This window comes from Mytilus galloprovincialis, chromosome 2, assembly GCF_965363235.1.
Source record: "Mytilus galloprovincialis chromosome 2, xbMytGall1.hap1.1, whole genome shotgun sequence".
NCBI lineage: Eukaryota > Metazoa > Mollusca > Bivalvia > Mytilida > Mytilidae > Mytilus > Mytilus galloprovincialis.
The window spans coordinates 83,456,140-83,474,693 of NC_134839.1; the positions used below are offsets into that span (position 1 = coordinate 83,456,140).

Below are 18,554 nucleotides of genomic sequence, written 5' to 3' on the forward strand. Positions count from 1 at the left end.
ACAGAAGCAGACAACTGGTAGGGCATTCCATTTTTGATAAAAATTTAAAGAATATGTTAGAGAACATTCGATTTTTCAACTTCAATTTCGCAAATCCCTTTTTTAATCAAATTTACAACATGAAACTATTTGCTTTTCTTCTCAATTAATTGTCTCATTGATAATCATACCACATTTTCTGTTTTAACTAATATTTCTTTGGATATATCATACCTTGAAAGGCTCATCAAAAACAACTTGATCATCATTGTACACAATGATTCGGACAGTGTCAACCTCTTCTGTTACTACAATTACATCCATTATTGATTCTGGTTCATCCCATGTCAATACAACGGTTGGAGTATCATCATCAGCAGTTGGAGTCCATCCTTCAGGTTCAAGAACTTGATCTGCCTCAGTTGGATTAGATGATGTGATCACTTTTTCAACATCTAAGGGTTCAGATACCGTATCTACTGGACACTCCATGATAGCTATAAATATGAACATGAACTTATACTATAACTATCATCAATTGTATGCCTGTACATTATTTGTAGAGGAAACCAAGTTTGTTCAATTTGTTTTTTAAAGGGATATTGAGACCAATGCCTTTAAAACATCTCAAATTGTCCAATCGACATTATGTTCCCTAAAAATAAAATGTTTTTTGTGAATACCTTCCGTTGAAAACGTTCTATTACCGACCTATTCACGCAAGCCTAGTTCAACACTATCTGTATATGTCACTTTTTATAAAATAATTCATATTATTAAACATTTTGTTTTTGTTTTTTATATAGGTTTGGATTTGCTTGTGTTGTCTTATTGCTAAATAACATTTACATCGAATAAAAAAAACACCAACTAATAACTTAAATAACTATGTACACGAATTAAAACACAGTGTTTTAGAAATATGCAAAAATATAAGAAATTCATAATGAAAGAACTAGGTTTCGATTAAAACCGGCTAAACGTCCCTGTACCAGTCGATAGCAATTGACGGATTTGATTAGTTCGTAAATTCTAGTAAACGCTGTCATTTACAAATTTTCAATGATTAAAAGACTGTGTAACTATTCTCACGTGCAAAAAATACAACCTTCGGTTCCCTTGAATTTCATTTTTTAATATCTCATTTTAACAAATTGATATTGGTACCATGTAATTTTACTTTAACATACCTGTCGTTGTTGGTACCAAAGTTGTTGTTGATGTAGACGGCAGGATGACTGTTGTAACCTCTGAAAACACAAATGCATTATTTCATTCTCTTAAGGATGTTCGCTTGTCATGTTTTGGAATTTTTGTCAGATTTTCGGAATCCTCTGGTTTTAACCATTTGAATTACTTAAACTATTTTGCCCATTGACACCCATTTTTCTTTTTATACATCTTTTACATGTATAATTATATGTCACTTGTTAAAGTCTTATAAAATCCTTGTTATTTTTTAATAGTTATTAAGCACTTACACTTGTCAATGATAATGCTATGAAAAATCAAGAGAGAACATTTTCCCGCCAAAATTGCAATGGCTAATATCTCGAAAACAAGCACACGGACATATATATATATATATATATATATATATTTTTGCTCTTTTGGTTCCTTTATCAAACCCCTAGCAATATATAATAATGTTATAAAAAAAGTTTGTTATTTTGAAACCGAGTAGCGAACTTCCGTAATTGCATACTTAATTCCATCATCAAAATGTATGTGTAATGTATATATTATATCTTGCAAGTAATAAATATTCAGGAAAAGGAACGCAATATAGCAATTTATTTGAAGCTATAAAATAAATAATTGTATTTCTTGTTTTAAATTATAACGCAAAAATTTGCTTTTAAAAGTCAAATGAACAAAACAAAACCTAAATATTGTTAACTGAAATAATCACATCCATAAAATCATTTGTAACGGCAGAAGTATATATTTCAAACACTACGAATAGCTGTAATTTTATTAATAATTAAAGTGTTTCAGAAAAATGTGGTATCAAATGAAGGCTTAAAAAAACTTGTGATCACTGTAAAACACTTATCAAAGCTTTTGATATTTTTTTTTAAAGTAAGAAAGTAAGGCATATTTGCCCTGTTGTTTATTCAAGATGTCCCAGGAAGCAGTGCACTACAATATGCGATTAAAGGTAGCTGATTTATTTTAGCACAAATCCAGCTAATGGATGGTTTTACAGAGAGCAACAGAGCTATAAACTAGTGGTGTTATTCCTTATGATGTCGCAGAAAATAAAGTTATAAGAGTATTTGAAATGCGCATGTGGAGCTTTTTTTAGCCATGCTGTCTGCTTTACATTTATGCTTTCTCTCTTTCAAAAATTGCTACTCTATGAATGGAATTGATGATTTTACTCACGAAGAGTTAGGGTTCGTATAATATAACAAAAGAGCGATATTTTATTCATCAATGAAGCATGACCCAAAACAAAACTTGCATCATTTCTATCTCCAGATATGAATTAGCCCATGTCAATCGGGAGTACTTTATATTCATGTGTATGTCCAAATACAAGCTTGTTTTCTTTAGCTTCCCTATATCTATAGTTTTTACTTACCTTTTGGATGAATACAAGCAATTACTTCTGTATCAGCAACAATAGGTGCTTCAGCTCTTAGTGGTGACACTAGTTTAATTACAATTTCTGTACCAATTACACCATTGAACGATAGAACAACTGGTTCTTCTCCGGTTGATTCTGGATTTTTCTATTGTAAAAAATAGAGGCCCACATATGAATACATTTTTGTTTTATACAAAATGAAATATCTTATAAAATGTCGCTGGTTTGATAATGCATTATTAATAAAAATAGGGTTGCAACCCTTTCAAGTGCACCTTTGACAGCTATCTCTACCACAATGTGTTGATGCTCGTAAATATCTTATATTTTGTTTTCAAGCTTTTTTGTCTGACAATGTCAGGAGTAATATTATCTAGAAACAGGTTACATGCCCATAGAGATTTGGGTTTACTTTAATTGCTGATATACTGTGAATTTAAGGATTTTACATGAAATTTTGCTTCGATAATGTCCTTATCAACTGCCATTAATTTGACACTATAATGACGAAAAATAATGATAACAGAACAAGTCATGGAATCTGAGTCTTTGTGTTTGGCAATTTTGAAATCCTTCCGGTTTCATGATGTGCGTAGATACTTTTTGAATATTCAACTCCTTTCATATTTATCCGCTTTACTGTATAATTGTAAAGTTAAAGAAACAGTATTCAACTGTTGACATATTTATTAAACAAAGGGAAAATATATTATCTCGTCAAAAAAATAATTAACTGGCACATATTTTTTAAAACAATATATCAAGACAACATGATGCAATAAATGAAAGTGTGTGACTTTATTTGAATTTTTTTTTTTTTTTTTTTGTGTCAGTTTAATTGTTAACTATTCTGAAGGAATTCCAGGCCACTATCTAATAGAATAGTTTTAAAATAACATAAAAAAATCAAAAGAAGATACTTGTATTTGTGATTTATCAATTTTACGTTCTAGACATACCGTCACAGTTGTCACTGATAGTCCATCTACGTTCTTTAGTTCAGCTTCTACCCTTCGTACATTAGTGACAGTCATGCTAACTTGGTAAATCTTTGGACTGTCGTCCTCATCATTCAGTATTAATACAATTACAGGGTTTCTACCATCGGCAGTCCATCCAGAGGATAACAATATGTCTTCTGCGTTAAATCCATCGGCAGAATCATCGGTAGTAACTGTTAACATTGTTGGAGTTAGTTCATCTAAAGTGGTCTTCATACACTCTGGAAAGTAAATTAAGTATCGATATCAAGTTTATTGTGCATGATTAAAAGAAGGGCGAAACATATCAAAAGGGCAATCAAACTCACAGATCGAAAATAAACTGACAACGCCATGGCTAAAAAGGAAAAAGACAAACAGGCAAACAATAGCACACAAGATACAACATAAAAGAAATTAAGTCTAAGCAACACGAACCCCATCAATATAATAAATATGATTTTGGTTGTATATTAAAACCACAATAGCTGATCCTAGTTTTGATGATATTTCTGTTGTTGTTATTTTCTTTATTACTGCATGTTTTCATTATCATAATCTCCTCAACAAATGGTAGTATGAGAAAGATACGGTTTCACTTTGTTTCGTTTAACAGGATAATCCTCGGGTATGAACTTATAAGATAATATATCATGGCAAAAATAGAATTAAATTCGGATTATGTTACAAACCTGTTGTTGTTGATACCAAAGTTGTTGAACCTGGCGTCGATGTGATGACAGTTGTAATCTCTGTAAAATATATCAATGAAATGATTAATTTTCATCCCTTACATTGAATGATTTGGTTTTCTGGTGAAAATTAAAACAAATAAGAACTACTAGCTTATCTTTTATAATTGTAAATATGTATTCATCGTTTATAACAGATGTACTCTTTTTCTCAGTAACATTAGTATAACATTTACAATTTCTATGTAAAATCGATATGTTCGTATACATGTGATTCTCTGCCTTATATATCATAGTTAACCCTTACATTTCATTATATTCGAATAAATAATAACAAGTGTCATAAAAATCAAAAGAAAGACCTTGACAATTTCAAAGTTTACATCGAAGTTGAAAATCCGAGTCGATTATGTCCAAAACAGTTATGGTAAACCTTTATAGGTTAAAAGAATAATTCCGATCTAGGTAAAACAATAATGGAGAATTAATGTATGTTCTGTGCAATAGCTGGTACTACACCAGTTATTGTCTAATAAAATATGTTTTAATTAAATTGATTACTTTTGTAAAACAGTAATTATCTGTTTATTTTTAATTGTGATCATACAATTTCAGTTAGTTTTGAATTGTGACATTATAAGTATCTTTAAGATTTAATTAAGATGATATAATTATCCGAAAGCTTTAATCCTGATGATATAGTTATCCGTTAGTTTTTATTCTATTGTGCCCTATTACACAAATATTAGTTTTAATTGGATATTTACAGGCATATACATTTTCTAAGTAATTGATTATAATAACTGTTCAATTTCAGGAGTAACCAGTAAATGTTTTTTTATCTTACCTTTTGGATGAATGCAAGCCTCAACTTCTGTATCGGACACTATTGGTGGTTCCCCCCTGAGTGGCGATACAAGTTTTATGACAATTTCTGTGCCGATTTCACCATCGAAAGTTAAAACAACTGTTTCCTCGGTAGTAGATTTTGGACTTTCCTGTAAAAATATGTTATAAGATAAGGTGTGTGTTACTGCTCAGTTTTTTCCAGAGTGAAAAAAAAAAATATGTAGGGATCATATGTATTTCTTGATAATTGATTCATTAAACAATATCAGTTTCTCCAAAAACTATTTAGGGTTTATTATAAGTAACCCATAACAAAAGAATATTAAAAATGACTTATAAATAAAAAGCAGGATGATTAAACAAAATATGTGATACTTAACAACCAGAAAATGTTTTATATGCTCGTGATACAATACAGAACAGATGTCTATGCAATATAATTATTTAAATGGTATTAGGTTTTATAAACCAAAATCGATTGTTGTTCCCAAACTCAACAATTGGTGTATTATGAATATTTTTATTTTGTCTAACTGTCAATTTTACTTCGTTTTCTTATCATTATATTGAGATTGATTTTTCTGTATTTATGTTTTAATAATACTAAAAGACTTACTGTTACGGTTGCTACTGATACTCCATCAACATTCTTTAATTCAGCTTCTATCTGTTTGACATTAGTGACAGTCATGCTAACTTGGTAAACCTTTGGACTGTCGTCCTCATCATTCAGTATTAATATAATTACAGGGTTTCTAGCATCAGCAATCCACCCAGAGGATAACAATATGTCTTCTGAGTTAAATCCATTGGCAGAGTCGTCGGTAGTAACTGTTAACATTGTTGGAGTAAATTCATCCAAGGTGGTCTTCATACATTCTGAAAGCGGTATAATATTTATAATTTGTACATAGAATGTATTGTTCCTCATAAATATGTTTATATGTTCATCATCAATGAATGTTTAATTTTTTTTCAGAGTGAGTTTATGAATGTTTTCGTCAAAATTTGCAATACAACACGTTCCCGAAAAACCCTATAGAATAGATAAATGTCACCTTCAACAATAACAAAATGTGGTATATATTATCTCGAGCCCTAAATCGTCCAAAAGATTTTCAATCAATATCAAATTGCCTCAGTGCTCACTTGCAGTTGTGTATTATCTTTCTACTTATCAAATTTAAATATTTTATCCCTTTACTTGCTATTCAAAAATAATTTTCAGAACATTATCCAACCTTCAAGACATCTTTTGAAGGGTTGTGGAGGAATGGCAGATGTATTCTAGCAGTTACTAGAACTTCTTTTGTTGTTGGTAACGCATTTAAAAATCAAGTACTCCAAACAGTTAGCATATAGCAGTACGATAGTTGAATGTATATTGTTTTTTACAAACCTGTTGTAGTTGATGGAACAGTTGTTGTCTTTGGTGATGTTATAATCTTCGTTGTAGGTTCTGAAAGAAAAAAAAATATTCTTGAACAGTTTTGTCATAAATCCAATTTAGATCAATTTTACATTTACGTTTTTGATGTGTTGATTAGAAGCATTGCTAGAATAGAGCTAGCTTGATAGGTGGTAATGTCAGCACATTTGTAGAAAAATTATCAATCAATAAATAAATTGCAATCGTATAAATAGAAACATGTTGTTATGAAATTTAAAACGGAAAGTTCGTCAACAAATGGCAAAAGCTCAAACAATCGGACAACTAATGACGAGGAATCTGTTTTATAAAGTATTCACGAGCAGTTGTGTCTTATCGTACTACATTTTAATAGTTAAGCGTCAATGAATTCCGACACAAATTTGTCACCCTATTGAACATTTAAGTTTTTAAGCAAGTAACGTCATCTCTTTTGGATAACAACACACACAAAATAGCTTTAGGAATACCAACTACAGACACGAGTCTTTTATTTATTTTTTTCTTTTCAATCAGATGTGAAGAAAAACTGTAATTTTTACAAAACTTATATTCACTAAGTTTATCAATTTTGGCTGAATAACATATGTTTATTTATCAATCAGATGGATATGAAACTACTTTTTATATTGCAATTTTGACACCATATTGCTATAAATCTATATAAAATGTCATTACCATAATCATACTGTAATTTCCGTGCTAGTGAAATGTTGTGCAAACTACAAATTATTTGTGTACTTTTTTTCCAGTCAGGAAAAAAATGATTTACTGTTAAACATGCTACAATTCATTTATTCTTATGAAGATGAAAAAAATTAACTTATATGTAAAGTCCCTTCTCGGGACTTAAAGCAAATGCTAGTTTATGAGTGCGCAATAAAAACAAACGCTCTAACCCTTAGATGTTGGTAGTGGTGGCGACGGTGTCATGGTAACTGTTTCGATGTGAGTTGTTGGACTTGATGTTGATCCAACTGCTGTTGTTTTGTGTTGTGTCATTGTAACTGTGAGGATAAAATATGATATGAAGAAATATTATTCATTAGGCTTTTTACATCTGTTTTGACATGACTTTTGTCGTAAGTTTTAAAATATTGGTTGGTTTTCATTTATGTATTGAGTTTTGCAAAATGTGTAATCCATATGGTACTGACAGAAGTGGGTGGAATTAACAATCATACATGGCGAATACAATCAATTATAGCATGTTAAACAAACATTTCGGTTACATGATAGACAATTTGGTAAGGACAGATGTTCAGCCATCTCTATTAAAGTTGACATTTGAGGACCTTGCATTTATAGATCTTCAGTATAAGTGTCAGAATATAAAATCTCGCAATGAATAGTATGCGATTGTGTGCCCAACATTTTAAAACTTGATATTGAAAGACAAAATGACATGACATTTATTAATTGTATGATTCTGCGGCACTTTCTGGATATACCTTCAGCAGGAACGGTCAAAGCCAATTATTTAAAAAAAAGGCCGTACAAGTACAATAAGACGGGACGATCCAGATTGCAAATATGGACCCAATACTATAAAGGTCAACTTGGTTACAGAGCTTTCAGGTCCCTCTTTCGTTGCTTATATATTGTAAGTAACTTTTTTCATATTATTGCATTTGAGATCATGTGATTTGTTTGGCAAATGAAATACCATATGAATTCTCAAAATTACGTTATTTTTTATTCGCCCTATTCATCTTGAAAAATTAAAACAGAAATTATCAATAAACTATAAATAACGTTTCTCAATAATTCACATTCTTGTTGTAAAACTGTATAAAAAGTTTTAAAGACAAAGTTGATGCTCAAATACAATCCATGACTATATACTTAGAGAGTGATGTTAAAGTACAACTTGACATGGTTCTATCTGATCAGACACACTGTTGACCCTCTATAATAATGATTTATTTCAAAACATAGAACATGTATGTGTTGTTTTTATCTTTGACATTTCATCAATTCAAGCTTGACAACTATAATTGAAGTCAGCCTATCAAACCATATAAACTGACAAATCCTGTACTCTGACAAATATAGACACATATAAAATGGGATGTAATATTTTTTACAAGAAGCTTTGTCTGTGTCGCCTCTTTCTTTTTGTTCTTTTTTAAATGACAAAGCAATTACCTGTTGTTGTCAAAACGGTTGTTGTTGAAGAAACACTTGGTAAAGTTTCAGTTGTTATGACAGTTGTTTTTGTAGTTGACGATGGTGTTGTAGTGATACTAACACTTGGAGTTGTAATGGCACTGGTTCCAGTTGTTTGTGTCGATGGTGTGGTAGGGGCTGTTGTTGTAATAGCAGCAGTTGTTCCTGTGAAAAATGATTAAACAAATATTAGAACATATGAAAGAAATACAATGACGAAACGTGTTTCATAAGAACTAACAAAAATGAGTCATCAATTTAAATACATAAAAAAAGACAATTCCAAACAAGCAGAACTATGACAAAAACAACAAATAATTTGATCAATTCAAAGATGTCTAAATACAGTTATAAAAGTAAACAGCATATACTACTAAGAACTGAGTTACTGACAATAAGAATTTATACAAAACGGAAAGAGAGATAATATTTATCTACTTATCCTACTCGGAAAAAGAAGATAATGAAACAAAACAGTCTTTTGTAAGAAAAATGTTCATAAACATGTAAATAATATATAAAATCAATGATTACTTACCAATCTCTTCGAAACATGCCTTGATAACTACATTTCTTATTGTTGGTGACCCATCAGTAGTGTCTGGTTTAATAATCAATTCGATGATGTTCCCAGGTTTTCCACCAAGACTGATAGGACTGTCAAAGTTGTCAACCTGAAAGAGAAAGGAATGTCTTATGATCATCTATGCATCATCTAGTAGCTTAAGGTTTTTGTTTATGAATTCTTATGATGCGCTCGTTAATCAATGTACTTCTTAACAGAATCTTTATTATTCAATATTTCGTTCTAAAGATGGTCGAAACAAATGATCGTAATACTTACTGGTATTCTATCTATTACAGTTGTATCCTGTTTAATTTTCACAATTACAGATTCGACATTGGTTTCATCAAAAGTTATGGAGAACAATTCTGATGTATCATCTGCATCGTTTATCTTATAGATAAGTTTAGGGTTTTGGTCTGTATCTGCTGGACTCCATCCTTTTGGTTTCTGTGAATCTGATGGTAGATCCCCTGGAGCATTAGAAGAACTGTCTACCGTGACATCAGATGGTCTTGCACCATCTAACATGACTTTAATGCACTCTATAATAAACAAAGAAATATCCTCTTATATAATCAAAAGACATCATTTAAATGAGTCAAGATACATGATTACAATCATTAACAGATACTGGATATATATATATGTTAATTGTTTGTAGTGTTAAAGTTTGACAGTTAATTAATTTGGTTAAAGCTTTGTTAAAATACAACTTGACATGGTTCTATCTGATCGTTGTCGACCCTCTATAATAATGATTTATTCCAAAACGTACAATATGTATGTATTGTTTATGTTTTGTTTATATAGATTAGACCGTTGGTTTTCCCGTTTGAATGGTTTTACACTAGTAATTTTGGGGCCCTTTATAGCTTGTTGTTCGGTGTGAGCCAAGGCTCCGTGTTGAAGGCCGTACTTTAACCTATAATGGTTTACTTTTTAAATTGTTATTTGTATGGAGAGTTGTCTCATTGGCACTCACACCACATCTTCCTATATCTATTGTATTTATCTTTATATTTCATAAGTTCTAGCTTGAAAACTATATATGAAGTTAGCGTAACAAACCGTATTAACTGACATACCCTGTATTCTGACAATCTGAACAACCTTATACCCTCACAAACAGTATATGAAATATAAAGAAACTAGATGTGTCAAAGCAAACGAATGGCTCTGTCCCAAAAAATTGAAAAATCTGCAATTTCAATAACACATATAAACACAAACATGATGGTAGTATCACATATCAAAAATCAGCTCAAAATCTGGAGGCATATAGAAGAAAAGTCCATAAAACTGTGATTTTCAACAATTTATCAAAGTCCAAAGCCCGTAATTTTGGGGAAAATTCACCAAGTGGAACGAAACTTAAACTTGATCTGTACCTCATCATGGTTAACTCGCATATCAAAAATCAGCCCAATATCTGAAGGCGTTTAGAAAAAAACTCCGTATAATGGTTCAATGTGGAATGACCGAATTACGGAATTTCGGAATTACGGAATTTCGGACAAGCGTAAAACTATATGGCACCGACAACTTCGTTGCGGGCCAAAAAAAATAGAAACATATAAAATGGGATGCAATATTTTTTACATGAGGCTTTGTCTGTGGCATCTCTTTCTTTTTATCCTTTTAGAAATGACAATGCAATTACCTGTTGTTGTCAAAACGGTTGTTGTTGAAGAAACACTTGGTGTAGTTCCGGTTGTTATGACAGTTGTTTCTGTAGTTGACGATGGTGTTGTAGTGATAGTGGTAGTACTAGGTTGTGTCGATATAGAACTACTAACACTTGGAGTTGTTACGACGCTGGTTCCAGTTGTTTGTGTCGATGGTGTGGTAGGGGCTGTTGTAGTAATAGCAGTAGTTGTTCCTGTGAAAAAATGATTCGAAAAAATATTAGAACATATAAAAGAAATATACAATGACGAAAAACGTGTTTCATAAGAACTGACAAAAATAAGTCATCAATTAGAATCCATCAAAAAAGACAATAAATAACAAGCAGAACTATCATCACAACAACAAATAATTTGATCAATTCAAAGATGTCTAAATACAGTCATTAAAGTAAACAGCATATACTACTGAAAACTGACTAACTGACAGTATGAATTGATACAAAACGGAAAGAGTGACATTTACACTTATCCCACTCGGGAAAAGAAGATAATGCAACGAAACACTCTTTTATAAGAAAAATGTTCAGTAATATGAAAAATAATATATAAAATTAATGATCACTTACCAATCTCTTCGAAACATGCCTTAATAACTACATTTCTTATTGTTGGTGTCTCATCAGTAGTGTCTGGTTTAACAATCAGTTCGATGATGTTCCCAGGTTTTCCACCTAGACTGATAGGATTGTCAAAGTTGTCAACCTGAAAGAGAAAGGAATGTCCTATGATCATCTATGCGTCATCTTGTTGGTTACGGTTTTTTGTTTGAGAATTATCATGATGCGCTGGTTAATCAATGTACTTCTTAACAGAAACTTTATTATTCAATATTTCGTTCTAAAGATGGTTGAAATAAATGATCGTAATACTTACAGGTATTCTATCTATTACAGTTGTATCCTGTTTAATTTTCACAATTACAGATTCAACATTGGTTTCATCAAAAGTTATGGAGAACAATTCTGATGTATCATCTGCATCGTTTAACTTATAGATAAGTTTAGGGTTTTGGTCTGTATCAGCTGGACTCCATCCTTTTGGTTTCTGTGAATCTGATGGTAGATCCCCTGGAGCATTAGAAGAACTATCTACCGTGACATCAGATGGTCTTGCACCATCCAACATGACTTTAACGCACTCTGTAATAAACAAAGAAATATCCTCTTGTATAATCAAAAGGCATCATTTAAATGAGTAAAGATACAAACTTACAATCTTTAGCATATAATTAAGATATATATATTAAAAAATGTTTGTAGTGTTAAAGTTTGACAGTTAATTAATTTTGTTAAAGTACAACTTGACATGGTTCTATCTGATCAGCCATGTTATTCACCCTCTTTAATAATGACTTATTCCAAAACGTAGAACATAAAATTGAGAATGGAAATGGGGAATGTGCCAAAGAGACAACAACCCGACCATCATAAATCAGACAACAGCAGAAGGTCACCAACAGGTCTTCAATGCAACGAGAAATTTCCACACCAGGAGGCGTCCTTCAGCTGGCCCCTAAACAAATATATACTAGGTCAGTAATAATGAACGCCATACTAAACTCCAAATTGTACACAAGAAACTAAAAGTTAAAATGATACACGACTAACAAAGGCTAGAGGCTCCTGACTTTGGACAGGCGCAAAAATGCGGCGGGGTTAAACATGTTTGTGAGATCTCAACCCTCCCCCTAAACCTCTAGCCAATGCAGAAAAGTAAACGCATAACAATACGTACATTAAAATTCAGTTCAAGAGAAGTCCGAGTCTGATGTCAGAAGATGTAACCAAAGAAAATAAACAAAATGACAATAATACATATATACCATCATACTACTAGTAGTTAACTGACATGCCAGCTCCAGACTTCAATTAAACTGTATATTAGAAAGGAGCAAAGACTGGCGTCCAAAATATGAACCAGCATACAATGAATAAAGTTATGTAAAAATTATAAATCTGTTCGGCTAAAGATGTCAAACGCGATCCGTATTAATTACCCGAAAAAGATAGGGTATATCAGGGTATCGACTGACGTATGTATGTGTTGTTTTTATCTTTAAATCTAAAGTTCAAGCTTGACAACTATATATAAAGTAAGCTTACAAACCCTTTAATCTGACAAACCCTGTACTCTTACTGACCAACCTTATACTCTGACAAACAATATATGAAATATATAGAAAACATAGATACATATAAGATGGGATGTAATATTTTTTTTCAAGAAGCTTTGTCTGTGTCACCTCTTTCTTTTTGTCCTGCCTATTATTATTTTGAACTATCCTTTGTTATAAAACTGTAGTTAGCATAATGTTATAGAGACCATGGGTTCACATCATGTAGGAAGTCGAGTACGCTTCCCAAAACATAATCATATCTCATTAACCTGCATATTTCCTAGAACTTAAATGAAGCCTCACCTGTACTTGTCGTTGGAACAGTAGTGGAAGTCGTTGTTGTACCAGTTGTTAAAGTGGTCGGTTGAGCTGTTTCTGAAGGTGTAGAAAATCCAGCAGTAGATCCAGTTTTTGGGCCAGCAGTTGTTTGTGTTTCGGTCACTACACTTGGTTGTGTAGTAGCAGATGTACTCACACTTGGTTGTGTAGCAGCAGATGTACTCACACTTGTCGTTGTAACTGCAGAGGTACTTACACTTGGTTGTGTAACAGCAGAAGTACTAACACTTGTCGTTGTAGCAGCAGAGGTACTAACACTTGGTTGTGTAACAGCAGAAGTACTTACACTTGGTTGTGTAGCAGCAGAGGTACTCACACTTGGTTGTGTAGCAGCAGATGTAATCACACTTGGTTGTGTAACAGCAGAAGTACTCACACTAGGTTGTGTAGCAGCAGATGTACTCGCACTTGGTTGTGTAACAGCAGAAGTACTTACACTTGGTTGTGTAGCAGCAGATGTACTCAAACTTGGTTGTGTAGCTGCAGAGGTACTCACGCTTGGTTGTGTAACAGCAGAGGTAATTACACTTGTCGTTGTAGCCACAGATGTACTTACACTTGATTGTGTAGCTGCAGAGGTACTCACACTTGGTTGTGTAGCTGCAGATGTACTTACACTTGGTTGTGTAGCAGCAGAGGTACTTACACTTGGTTGTGTAGGAGCTGAGGTAATTACACTGGTTGTTGTAGCCGCAGATGTACTCACACTTGGTTGTGTAGCAGCAGATGTACTTACACTTGGTTGTGTAGCAGCAGATGTACTCACACTTGGTTGTGTAGCCGCAGAGGTACTTACACTTGGTTGTGTAGCAGCAGAGGTACTTACACTTGGTTGTGTAACAGCGGATGTAATTACACTTGTCGTTGTAGCAGCAGAGGTACTCACACTTGGTTGTGTAACAGCAGATGTACTTACACTTGGTTGTGTAGCTGCAGAGGTACTCACACTTGGTTGTGTAGCAGCAGATGTACTTACACTTGGTTGTGTAGCAGCAGATGTACTTACACTTGGTTGTGTAGCAGCAGATGTACTCACACTTGGTTGTGTAGCAGCAGAGGTAATTACACTTGTCGTTGTAGCAGCAGATGTACTCACACTTGGCTGTGTAACAGCAGAGGTACTTATACTTGGTTGTGTAGCAGCAGATGTACTCACACTTGGTTGTGTAACAGCAGATGTAATTACACTTGTCGTTGTAGCACCAGATGTACTCACACTTGGCTGTGTAACAGCAGATGTACTTACACTTGGTTGTGTAGCAGCAGATGTACTCACACTTGGTTGTGTAGCAGCAGATGTACTAACACTTGTCGTTGTAGCAGCAGAGGTACTAACACTTGGTTGGGTAACAGCAGATGTACTAACACTTGGTTGTGTAGCAGCAGATGTACTCACACTTGGTTGTGTAGCAGCAGAGGTACTTACACTTGGTTGTGTAGCAGCAGATGTACTCAGACTTGTCGTTGTAGCAGCAGAGGAACTTATATTTGGTTGTGTAACAGCAGAGGTACTCACACTTGGCTGTGTAGCAGCAGATGTAATTACACTTGTAGTTGTAGCAGCAGATGTACTCACACTTGGCTGTGTAACAGCAGAGGTACTCACACTTGTCGTTGTAGCAGCAGAGGAACTTATACTTGGTTGTGTAACAGCATAGGTACTCACACTTGGCTGTGTAGCAGCAGATGTAATTACACTTGTAGTTGTAGCAGCAGATGTACTCACACTTGGCTGTGTAACAGCAGAGGTACTTACACTTGGTTGTGTAGCAGCAGAGGTACTTACACTTGGTTGTGTAGCAGCAGATGTAATCACACTTGTCGTTGTAGCAGCAGATGTACTCACACTTGGCTGTGTAACAGCAGAGGTACTTACACTTGGTTGTGTAGCAGCCGATGTACTCACACTTGTCGTTGTAGCCGCAGATGTACTCACACTTGTCGTTGTAGCAGCCGATGTACTCACACTTGGTTGTGTAGCAGCAGATGTACTCAAACTTGGTTGTGTAGCCGCAGAGGTACTCACACTTGGTTGTGTAACAGCAGAAGTACTCACGCTTGGTTGTGTAGCAGCAGATGTACTCACACTTGTCGTTGTAGCAGCAGAGGTACTTATACTGGGTAGTGTAACAGCAGATGTACTCACACTTGGTTGTGTCGCGGCAGAGGTACTTACACTTGGTTGTGTAGCAGCTGATGTAATAACACTTGTTGTAGCAGCAGAGGTACTAACACTTGTAGTTGTAGCAGCAGATGTACTAACACTTGGTTGTGTAGCAGCAGATGTACTCACACTTGGTTGTGTAGCAGCAGATGTAATCACACTTGTCGTTGTAGCAGCTGATGTACTCACACTTGGTTGTGTAGCAGCAGAGGTACTCACACTTGGTTGTGTAACAGCAGAAGTACTCACACTTGGTTGTGTTGCAGCAGATGTACTCACACTTGGCTGTGTAGCAGCAGATGTACTCAAACTTGGTTGTGTAGCCGCAGAGGTACTCACACTTGGTTGTGTAACAGCAGAAGTACTCACGCTTGGTTGTGTAGCAGCAGATGTACTCACACTTGTCGTTGTAGCTGCAGATGTACTCACACTTGGCTGTGTAACAGCAGAGGTACTTACACTTGGTTGTGTCGCAGCAGAGGTACTTACACTTGGTTGTGTAGCAGCTGATGTAATAACACTTGTTGTAGCAGCAGATGTACTAACACTTGGTTGTGTAGCAGCAGATGTACTCACACTTGGTTGTGTAGCAGCAGATGTAATCACACTTGTCGTTGTAGCAGCAGATGTACTCACACTTGGCTGTGTAACAGCAGAGGTACTTACACTTGGTTGTGTAGCAGCCGATGTACTCACACTAGTCGTTGTAGCAGCTGATGTACTTACACTTGGTTGTGTAGCAGCAGAGGTACTAACACTTGGTTGTGTAGCAGCAGATGTACTCTCACTTGGTTGTGTTGCTGAAAAAAAGAAAAAAACGTAAATAGGACTTTTTGTTGTTTTGAAAATGTTTTTATTTACTTAAACTGTAATAAGCATTTGTTTTGATTTAGATATAAATGGTACGTCCAGATAGTGTATTTTTATAACCTATCATTTTAAAAAAGCTTATTTCTTAATTCATTGATTTAATTATGCTTAGTTACCTGATGTTTCAACAGAAGTTGTGGATACCGTTGTTGTGCCAGTTGTCAAAGTGGTAGGCTGAGCAGTCTCAGAAGCTGTAGAAAATCCAGCAGTAGATGTAATTATAGTTGTTTTGCTGGTTAAAGGTGTAGTAGCCGCAACTGTTGTTGTTGCTATTTCAAAAAAGAAATGAATATCTTGTTTACAAGAATTATCATATATAAAGTGCAATATTCGATTCCCTTAATTGTTCTATATTCAGTAAACTGTGTTAAGGTTTTTAAAACCGTCTCTAAAATATTCTTACATGTATTCCATGTACAAAATAAAATTTACAGTGTTTTAATTGATATTGCAAAGTAAAATTTCTTTAGAAACCGATGAAATAACAAATTTGAGATATAGGCTCCCTGTATTGTGCATGGCCCACAATACATAAATGTCTAATGCCAATATATTTGACAGGGTCATGTTTACTTTCAAATTCACGTCCGTTAATTGATAAGTTCATCATAATTCTTTACTCATATCGATAACTTAACCTCCACTTGTGTAAAATTGTTTCGTGTTTGAAAATTATTGAGTCGAAAACATAAAATATCAGACTGCTCTGCCCCAATACAAAGACGTGTTGGAAATAAATCAAAAATATTATATCTGTCGAATACATTGACACATTAGAAGGGAATTAATTGTATTACTTTAATCTGTTCATAAAAATTCATTGAAATTATAATCAAACTATGAAAATGCATGTATGTTTATCAATTTGTCATTTTCTTTTTAATCAAAACTATCAACTTACCAGCTGGTTCAAAACAAGCCTTTATAACAACGTTTTTGATAGTAGGTGACAACTGATCATTTTGTGGAACTATTTTCAGTACAATTATGTTCCCAGACACTCCCTTCAGATCAACAGGACTATCAAACTCAAATACCTGAAATAAAAAATAGCTGTTCATACCACACATTGTTGATATTTGGGAAGTTTGAACGGGAAGAGACTGCGTAGTATGGTAGGTATCTTTTCATCAAAGTCCTGGGTTGACTTTGGTTGTGTTTATATCTTAGTTACAATGTGTAGTCTGATTTCATTTTATTCGTGTCTGTCAGAAATCCCTTGTAAGACTAATTTGTGCCGGGTTTACTTTTTATATCAGTACGATATTTGCACAATTCGAAAAATAAACAAGCAATTGAAAAGGCTACTTACTAATTTAGTTGTTAATTTGCAAAAGATATATAATCAACCATTCCGCATACTTTATTTTGAAACACTAACCTTGATATCGAAATTAAACAAATAATCAGTATGTCTTCAGATTTCAAACAAAATAGCAAGATACTGGGAGAAGTTCTTTGTATGGTCGAATGCCTAATTTCAAAGCCCTTTACACACACGATTGCAAAAAGAGAATTTGAATCACGATAAAATACTATTAATCAAAGAAACGATATTTTGTTAGGTGATTTTCTGCTTTGTACTGACCTGATGAGTTAAACCATTTTGAATTGATAGTTTGTCTTAACTTATGTTCTAACACCACATTTCTGTGTTTTATGAGACGTGAGAGCTCACAAACATGTTAAACTCTGACCTTTTCTTAATTATGTGCCTTTTCCAAGTCAGGAGCCTGTTGATCAGTTGTTACAGTGGGTTCATGTCAAGTTTTATTTTTTAGTAAATTGTTTTGTTGCTAATGAGGCCCCTAGTTTTCTTTTTCAAGTCGAGGCCTATTAAAGCCGACTATAAGAGGCTTTTCTACCTCAGAAATATATAAACTTAGCTGAATTTTGGTCCTTAATTCTCTTCGTTCTTTATTTGGCCTTTTAACTTTTTGGGATTCGAACGTCACTGATGAGTCTTTTGTAGACGAAACGCGCATTTGGCGTAAATACCAAATTTAATCCTGGTATCTATGATGAATTTATATATTTAATAATGGCCGTACGGTTGCCTATAATTGCTTATATACCCATTATGTGAACTTTGGTTTACAGCTGTATCATTGGCAATCT

General features: G+C 33.8%; 3 protein-coding genes across 3 annotated transcripts in view; all 3 read right to left on the reverse strand.

The window, feature by feature from the left end:
* The window catches only part of LOC143062558 (uncharacterized), a 45,584-nt gene extending 38,060 nt beyond the window's left edge, over nt 1-7,524 (reverse strand). Inside the window, exons 1-9 of the mRNA XM_076234222.1 lie at nt 7,422-7,524; nt 6,493-6,552; nt 5,710-5,972; nt 5,092-5,242; nt 4,245-4,304; nt 3,532-3,794; nt 2,567-2,717; nt 1,170-1,229; nt 214-476 (exon numbers count right to left, since the gene is read on the reverse strand). Coding sequence (XP_076090337.1) covers nt 214-476; nt 1,170-1,229; nt 2,567-2,717; nt 3,532-3,794; nt 4,245-4,304; nt 5,092-5,242; nt 5,710-5,972; nt 6,493-6,552; nt 7,422-7,524 — 1,374 coding nt within the window. The remainder of the gene's footprint in view (nt 1-213; nt 477-1,169; nt 1,230-2,566; nt 2,718-3,531; nt 3,795-4,244; nt 4,305-5,091; nt 5,243-5,709; nt 5,973-6,492; nt 6,553-7,421) is intronic.
* A 702-nt stretch (nt 7,525-8,226) lies between these two features.
* Nucleotides 8,227-12,072, reverse strand: LOC143062559 (uncharacterized). Its single transcript, XM_076234223.1, has 7 exons — nt 11,821-12,072; nt 11,514-11,649; nt 10,920-11,138; nt 9,536-9,801; nt 9,230-9,365; nt 8,671-8,856; nt 8,227-8,234 (listed from the first exon to the last, which is right to left on the reverse strand). Exons 1-7 carry the CDS (start codon nt 12,070-12,072, stop codon nt 8,227-8,229), a joined length of 1,203 nt encoding a protein of 400 aa, XP_076090338.1.
* Nucleotides 12,073-13,079: 1,007 nt separating this feature from the next.
* LOC143062560 (uncharacterized) lies at nt 13,080-16,503 on the reverse strand. The gene is made up of 3 exons (XM_076234224.1): nt 16,473-16,503; nt 13,367-16,366; nt 13,080-13,099 (listed from the first exon to the last, which is right to left on the reverse strand). Exons 1-3 carry the CDS (start codon nt 16,501-16,503, stop codon nt 13,080-13,082), a joined length of 3,051 nt encoding a protein of 1,016 aa, XP_076090339.1.
* Between the last annotated feature and the right edge of the window lie 2,051 nt (nt 16,504-18,554).